The sequence below is a fragment of the Cucurbita pepo genome, chromosome LG10 (assembly GCF_002806865.2).
Source record: "Cucurbita pepo subsp. pepo cultivar mu-cu-16 chromosome LG10, ASM280686v2, whole genome shotgun sequence".
Classification (NCBI taxonomy): domain Eukaryota; kingdom Viridiplantae; phylum Streptophyta; class Magnoliopsida; order Cucurbitales; family Cucurbitaceae; genus Cucurbita; species Cucurbita pepo.
This window is the reverse complement of record NC_036647.1, coordinates 3950340-3958430: the sequence shown is the minus strand read 5'-3', so window position 1 is coordinate 3958430 and position 8091 is coordinate 3950340. Positions and strand designations below refer to the sequence as shown.

General features: G+C 37.3%; 2 protein-coding genes and 1 long non-coding RNA gene across 6 annotated transcripts in view; 2 read left to right on the top strand and 1 right to left on the bottom strand.

Annotated features, from left to right (window-relative positions):
- Positions 1 to 1869, bottom strand: part of LOC111803766 (probable protein phosphatase 2C 60) — a 19358-nt gene extending 17489 nt beyond the window's left edge. Inside the window, exons 1-5 of one of the 3 annotated variants that reach the window (XM_023688303.1) lie at positions 1778 to 1869; positions 1428 to 1532; positions 1130 to 1205; positions 715 to 1022; positions 268 to 635 (exon numbers count right to left, since the gene is read on the bottom strand). In XM_023688303.1, coding sequence (XP_023544071.1) covers positions 268 to 635; positions 715 to 1018 — 672 coding nt within the window. In that variant the 5' untranslated portion in view covers positions 1019 to 1022; positions 1130 to 1205; positions 1428 to 1532; positions 1778 to 1869. The other 2 variants (XM_023688304.1, XM_023688302.1) reach the window with 2 other exon arrangements.
- Positions 1 to 3297, top strand: part of LOC111803767 — an 8028-nt gene extending 4731 nt beyond the window's left edge. The window contains exon 3 of the long non-coding RNA XR_002816425.1: positions 3183 to 3297. This is a non-coding gene — a long non-coding RNA (uncharacterized LOC111803767). The remainder of the gene's footprint in view (positions 1 to 3182) is intronic.
- Positions 3298 to 4660: 1363 nt separating this feature from the next.
- On the top strand, positions 4661 to 8091 carry LOC111804187 (CSC1-like protein At4g35870). Of its 2 annotated transcripts, none has more exons than XR_002816475.1 (2): positions 4661 to 7553; positions 7668 to 8091. XR_002816475.1 is itself a non-coding variant. In XM_023688905.1 (2 exons), the coding sequence occupies exon 2, from the start codon at positions 5074 to 5076 to the stop codon at positions 7498 to 7500; it is 2427 nt and encodes an 808-aa protein (XP_023544673.1). In that variant the 5' UTR covers positions 4661 to 4950; positions 5051 to 5073; the 3' UTR covers positions 7501 to 8091. The 2 variants fall into 2 exon arrangements, 1 of the variants encoding a protein (XP_023544673.1); XM_023688905.1 differs by having other exon boundaries at positions 4661 to 4950; positions 5051 to 8091.

Below are 8091 nucleotides of genomic sequence, written 5' to 3'. Positions count from 1 at the left end.
CCAACCGATGTGGGATCTCACATTGAAAAACAGAACTCTTTAACGAAATACCTACAACTAAGCAAGTAAAAAGTATCTTCCTTTTCTTTTGTCTACTTTAAAAGACATTTCTGAGCTTGAGGCCTGACATCTATAGCTTAGTACCTATAAGAGACTAACAAAGCCTAGAAACACACGCATTCGCATGCTTAGTTGACAATACATTCACCAGGCAGAGACTTGTATCCCCTGATGGTCAGAAGTTTCTTAGCTGAGTAAAAGAGTTACCTGTATTAAGCCCTTTACTCGCCATACATTATGCTTCAAAACTACTATATGCGAGTCATCTGGGTGCAGAGAATGCATCTCCCTTCTGACAGATTCTATGCTCACATTATGCTCAGCTGATAGCTGCACGGCGATAACCTCCTCCGTTGCACGCATGACCCTTCCAAGCACGGCACGGGAATCGCCAAGGTTGGCTATGTAAAGGGTGCCACCACAGATCACACCAACCAGGCAGCATGAACCAACAGCTGCAATTTGGGGCTTCATTTGCCATTGTTTAGTCACTAAAGAAATGAACCCTTCCTCTGTAGCTTGAAATGCTTTCTTTATCACATCAGATGACATTGATTGTTGTTCTGAGGTGAACCCTGCATTTTCAAATGAATGCTCAGACAATATGAACTGTGAAGAACATAGACTCATTTCAATCTCGATTAGAGTTCTTACTTTTTAGATGCTGGAAAAGATTATCATATATGTAATTTGATGCTTCCGGTCCACCATGACCATCATAAACACCAATAAAGGTTCCATATGGCCCGGATTCGACCAAGCTCAATGAACCCGATTCGATCTGGCTTTGATCCTCAAGCAAGTTATTAGCCTGGACAACAGCCATTGAAAATTCACCATTCATGTGCTGTCCAATATCCTTGTACCATAGTAAGCCTTCACGACGACCTGCTGAATCCGAACCGCTGTGTACGATATTGGCCGAGGATGGCAGCCAGCAAGCCCTCAGAAAGTTCATCAAGCTGGATAACATCCCTCATTTCATCAACTCCAACCACTTAACTCTACATTCATGAAGGATAACCATACCATTCTGTCTAAAATCAAAAGAAGAAAAGAAATCACTCACAATTCAAAGCAGCAAAACTCCTCAATCTGATAACCGGCTCCTGTAATTGCATATTTCGGTCAACTATCTCGATGAACTACAATAAACCCACAATACAACAGAAATCCATCATCTCATAATCCGTTGACCAAATATCATTAGTGAAAAAGGGCTACAGAAAACACACAATCACGAACTAAACCTTTCCATTCAGCACACGAACCAGAAACGCCTCATCCTCAAGCTTAAATTCCGAAAAACTAAATGAAAAATACGAACTATAGAAATAAGAGACGATGAAAAAGTAATACGAACTCACTCTGCAATTAGGTTATTCGATCAGTTCGGACAGCTACTGAATGCTACCAAAAGAAAACGATGGAGATCTAAGAAGCAGTAGATCCACAGATTCATCAAACAAAAACTGTAGGCAAAAGAGGTTTCAAATTTATCATCCACCATATAAAAAAAAAACAAAAGATCTCCCGAAACTCTTTCGCTCCCTTTCTGGGGCGCGATGGAAATCGAAGAAGAAGAAGAAGAAGAAGAAGAAAAATCCAGAATCCGCTTGATTGAATGAAGTGGATGCAAACGGGATGAACAGAAGAGAACAGAAGAATATCAGTGATCACCACTGTTATACTACAAATTTGCTTCAAATTTTTGTACCTTCTCTGGTGTTCATGTTTGTTCTTCTTTTATTCTAGTTCCTGCAAGATCAAATGGGCAGGACCGTTGATATTGAGAAGATTTCTATGAAATAAACTAAAATAATTTCCTAAAGCTGTTTCATCAGAGATATTTTTTTAAAAATATATCAATTAAATAATAAGCTTTAAAAGGAGAAAAATGATGGAAATAATCGAAGGGTCTTCGATGAACATGACATGACCTTCGGGGCCTCGAGCACCTTGTACCAATGAAGATTGTATTCTTTGATTTTCAACCCACACCTTTCCTCGAACAAAATATGCCTCTCTTAATTGAGGCTCACAATACTTTGTTCGACATTTGAGGATTTGTCAATTTATTGTCATGACTAAGTTTAGGGCATGATTCTGATATTATGTTAGATGAACACGACTCTCCACAATTGCATGATATTGTCCATTTTGAGTATAAGCTCTCGTGGTTTTGGGCTTCCCCAAAATACCTCGTATCAATGGAGATAGTATTCTTTAATTATAAACTCATAATCATTTCTTAAACTAGCCGATGTCCGGTTGTCCGGAATTTTCATTCAAGAAAGGGAAGGTGAGAAAAAGAGAGGTAATAAAATATGTGGCAATGTTGGTTGAGTTATTGGTAAATAGCTCCCTCCCCTCGTGCTACCCATCTCTTCTCGTGACTTTTCTTTTGCATACGTGTCCCCTCATTCCTAAGTCAACCTTGCCACGTGTCCCCCTCCTTTTCTTATCTCCAACCATCTCCCCTTTTTATTTTATTCATTTCTTTTTTCTTTTTCGCCAAAAATTCTGATAAATGAAAAATCCGGTCGACCAACGGTGGTTTAGTTAGTTCGGTCCACCAGTTCATGGTTTGGTTTAAGAGTAGCAANTTTGGTTTAAGACTAGCAATTTCAGATTTTATATTTCTAGATATATAACGTTTTACTTAAATTTGTAAATATAACAATTTTTTGTACAAGTTCGCCGTCAATGTCGGGTCGCCACAGAAAATGGCGGCGCCGCCCAAGCATAGAATAACCGACCGGCCGGCCGGCGGGAAAATGCAACTTTTTTGTTTGAGTGATTTTTTTAACCAAAACCAGAACCGGAGGCGCGTTATACCCGTGCCCGTCCCACCGACCGAGCCAAAGCCAAACCGCCCCTCATCACACCCATTTATATAAAGATATTCAAATTTAGCATTATATATATATAAATAATTTAATTGCTAGAAAAACTAATTGACAAAATTAATATTACCATTTTTTTTAATTATTAGTTTGTGTTCAAAATTTAGCTTGTATTTTCACTCTTTATTATTTTCTAACCATAATTATTAAAAATATAATTTATTTTCTACTCATGAGTCCCTCGGCTAATTTAGGGATGATCATGGGTTACGACAGCTTTTTTCTAGTAAATCATGAATTTATCTCGGACAGTATTAAAAATCTTATCGAAAGCTTACGGCAGCTTGCCAATCAAAAGCTAATAGAACAAAATAATAGAGGTATTACTGGCATATCATTCTTGACTAAAAGAAAAAATTAGTCGTGTTCGTCTAACATAGTATCAGAGTCATGCCCTAAACTTAGTCATGCCAATAGATTGGTAAATCCTCAAATGTCGAACAAAGGATTCCAAAAGAAAAATGAGTCAACCCTCTTCAAAGACATAGTAAAAAATGACTAAGACTCCAAAGGAGTCGAGTCTCGATTAATAGGAGGCGTACTTTGTTCGAGAGGAGGTGTTAGATAATGAAAGTCCCGCATCGGCTAATTTAGGGGATGGTCATGGGTTTATAATCAAATAATACTATCTCCATTAGAATAAAGCATTTTGGGAAAGTCCAAATCAAAGCCATGAAAGACAATATCATACCATTCCGGATAGTAGTGATTCCTATCAGATTGCACTATATTATATTCAAATATGATTCTATTAAATATGATTCTATTAATTTAAAATATATATTTTTTGTTTTTAGATAATTTATTTTTCAGACGTTTTTGAAAGATGAATTTTAATCGATTAATATCAAATTTTTAAGTGTTTTGTATTTATTAATCGTCTAAAATCAGTAAAGAATATATATATATATATATAAACCTTAAATTTGTCTAAAATACTGTATTATTTAATTTTAGGAAGGATTTGAAATTTGAAACTCCACTATATTGGGTGTCTTGTTTTGCTTGTCGTGTCGGTTTCGGACAAATTGTCAACCCTATTTTGTGGGCTTTCACCACGGAATGTCGGCCCATATTCCAATAAATATATATATATATATATATAGATATAATATAGGACCATTTTTTCTTTTTATTTTGATTTTTCAACTTAAAAAAAAAAAATCATATATATTTTTTAATTTTTTTAATTTTTCGTTGTAGTATATTTTTTTAAACCCTTAATAGATCCTTACAATTGTTTTATCTTTAATAAATAAATAAATATATATATTTTTTTTTTCTTCTAATCCCAGGTCCTACACAATAATTATTCGCTAGCTTGACTAGCAATATTTAATATAATGGCTTAACACAATATTTTCGATAGTCTTTTCCACGATTATAAAAAAATTTAGATAAATATTTATAGATTTAATTCGCAGACAGTCTATTACTTTATGTGAATACTTCTCCCACGAAACTATAATAAAAGAGATTATATTTATCTCCAACTACTGTTAATCTAAATTTATTTAGGGAAAAACGTTAATTTTAGAGATTTTGTTTTTTAGAAATTAAATTTAGAGAGTTTAAAAATATAAATTCCACTCGTTGATAGAGATATAAATTCCAAACTTGGAAGAACTCGATGAAGATTTTCTCAAAAAAAAAAGGGGAATTTTTTTATTAGTATTATCTCATTTATATTTAATTTGATTGAGTTAGCGTTTTGACCAAAGTTCCAGATGTTCAAGGAAAAGAAAAAACTACAATTTCAGATTTTCCCCCAAGAATTAATATTTCAATTTGGGATTTCCAGTTCGAAGGCCATTCCCGTAACACAATCCTGTTCGTGAATCGTGATTGCTTCAATTTTTCAATTTCTACTCCCAGTACGAGGAGGAGGTGTCCATCTGTAAAGTCGAAGGGGAGATGATTTGATTCACAAGCCCTAAAGCCTTTAAATCTCTTCGAATTCGAGCTGTTAATCGTCCGAATTAAGGTATCGATGCGTTTTATGATTTAATTTGTTGATGCAGACCACTATTTCAACGCGAAGAATGTAGAATTTGATTGTGTGAACCTTCGATTTCCACGTTCAGAGATCCGACGAAGCTTGTACTCGATGATTCCTTTTAATTCCTTCGTGAATCAGTCTTCTTCTCCTTCTCCCTCTTCCGATGACGGCGGGTCTGCAAGTGATTTCACTTCGTGGTATGGTAATATTCAATACTTGTTGAATATTTCGATCATTGGCGCCTTCTCTTGCCTCTTCATATTTCTATTCGTGAAGCTTCGAAGCGACCACCGTCGAATTCCTGGTCCTTCTGGATTGGTTACAAAGCTTCTTGCGGTATGGCACGCGACTTGCCGGGATATTGCGCGCCATTGTGGTGCCGATGCCGCGCAGTTCCTTTTGATAGAAGGCGGGAGCTGTGCGGTTTTACTATTGATTGCGATTTTGTCGGTTTCAGTGTTGCTTCCGCTTAATCTCTATGCTGGACAGGCTGTATTGAACGATCAGTTCTCGAAGACTACGATCAATCACATTGAGAAAGGTTCGGTTTTACTTTGGGTTCATTTTGCTTTTATGGTTGTTGTTGTTGTTTTTGTGCACTTTGGTATTTCTGCCATTGAAAAGAGGTTAAAGATAACTAGATTTAGAGATGGGAATGGGAATTTAAGTGATCCCGCTGCTGATTCCACTGCCATTTTCACTATAATGGTGGAAGGGATTCCCAAAAGCCTAGAGGTTGATAGGGCTGCGATATTAGAGTATTTCCAGCATAAGTATCCTGGCAAGATTTATAGGGTCATAATGCCTATGAATTTGTGCGCTTTGGATGATTTGGCCACAGAATTGGTCAAGGTTAGGGAAGAAATATCACAGTTGGTAGAACAAATGCATTCTCGTCTTGCACCCGAGGATGAAGACGATGAATTTAGAAGCTATTGTTTGAAGGTTTTATTTCGTTGGATTCGTTGTGTTTGGAGGAGAGTAAAAGATCTGTGGTGTCAGATAATGGACAAATTTGGTTACACAAATGAGGAGAGGCTAAAACGGCTGCAAGAATTGAGAGCCAACTTGGAGACTGAACTGGCTGCATACAAGGAAGGGCGTGCACCTGGAGCTGGGGTTGCTTTTGTTATGTTCAAGGATATCTATACTACTAATAAAGCAGTTATGGATTTTCGAAATGAAAGGAAGAGACGAATTGGGAAGTTCTTTTCTGTCATGGAGTTGCGTCTTCAAAGAAACCAATGGAAAGTTGATCGGGCACCGTTGGCGACTGATATTTACTGGAATCATTTGGGATCAACAAAACTATCATTGAGACTTCGAAGAATATTTGTGAACACTTGCTTACTGTTAATGCTTTTGTTCTTTAGCTCTCCTCTTGCTGTGATCACGGCTGTTAAGAGTGCCGGGAGAATTATCAACGCCGAAGTGATGGATAATGCTCAGTCATGGTTGGATTGGGTGCAAAGTTCTAGCTGGATTGGCAGTCTTATCTTTCAGTTCCTGCCCAATGTCATCATCTTTGTGAGTATGTATATAATAATTCCATCAGCTCTTTCTTATCTTTCTAAGTTCGAACGACATCTTACCGTATCTGGGGAGCAGAGAGCTGCACTTTTGAAGATGGTTTGCTTTTTCTTAGTAAACCTCATCCTTCTGAGGGCTCTGGTTGAGTCATCCTTAGAGAGTGCACTCCTTGGGATGGGACAGTGCTATTTGGATAGTGAAGATTGCAAGAGAATTGAGCAGTACATGAGTACATCATTCCTTTCAAGATCATGCCTTTCGTCCGTTGCTTTTTTAATCACGAGCACGTTCTTGGGCATATCTTTTGACTTATTGGCTCCAATACCATGGATAAAGAAAAAGATTCGAAGGTTTCGAAAGAACGACATGCTCCAGCTGGTTCCTGAACAAAGTGAAGAGTACCCATTTGAGTACCAGGAAATAGATAGTCTTGAGAGATCATTACTACCAGATACCTCCCCTAGACTGATCGATATGGATATGCAGGGACAAGATCTTTCCGTTTATCCCGTTAATAGAACCTCAACTGCACCGAAACAGAAATTTGATTTTGCGCAATATTATGCATTCAATTTAACAATATTTGCCCTCACCATGATATATTCTTCATTTGCTCCACTGGTTGTTCCGATTGGGACAGCATACTTTGGATATAGATACGTTGTCGACAAGTACAACTTTCTATTTGTTTATAGAGTAGGTGGCTTTCCCGCCGGCAACGATGGAAAGTTGATGGATACAGTTCTTGGTATTATGCGATTCTGCGTCGATTTATTCCTGCTCTCCATGCTCTTGTTCTTCTCAGTAAACGGGGACTCAACGAAGCTGCAAGCGATATTCACACTCGGGTTGCTAGTTATGTACAAACTAGTGCCTTCTTATGATGATGGATTTCAAAGAACGCACTTGGAGGGCATTCTAACAGTTGATTCAGTTATAGACGGACCCATTGATTATGAGGTCTATTCTCAACCTAAATTTGACTGGGACACATATCAGCCATGATCTTGGCTTTGGCATGCACTCACACTTACGTTAGCTGAATTGTATCTTGCACTGTAAGTACAATAGCCGAGGAACCTCATTCGTTCTCATTATATGTACTGTAAAATATATACTCTTTCTGATGCCATTGATTTTTGTTCTCCCTCATTTTCCACGTGATCTTCAAGCAATTGGGACTGTGAATTATCTGTTGCTGGCTAGAAATGCATTCATTTTCAACTCATAATTCTCTGCTCTGTTCTTGGGATCAAGATAAAGATGCACGCCAAGGGAGCCAGTCTCATTCCTTATGATTAAAACACATAGCCAGTAGCCAAAGCCTCTTTTTGATTGACTGGTAGGTGCTGCAGCCGAGATCTGATGTTTTTTCTGTCATTTTTAGATTACAATTTTCTCTCTGGTAGTTGAGATCTGTCATTTCATATGCTAAAACATTAGCATTTCCGAAAAGAACAGAAAACAATTAGTGTTGGGATTTGTATGTTTTAAATACAGTTAGTTGTAAATTGTTAACCGAGTTAGTTTGCACTTGTCGATTCTACGGCTGATTGATTATGTAAATCGCAGATTGGTTTATTAGTACTTGTAAAA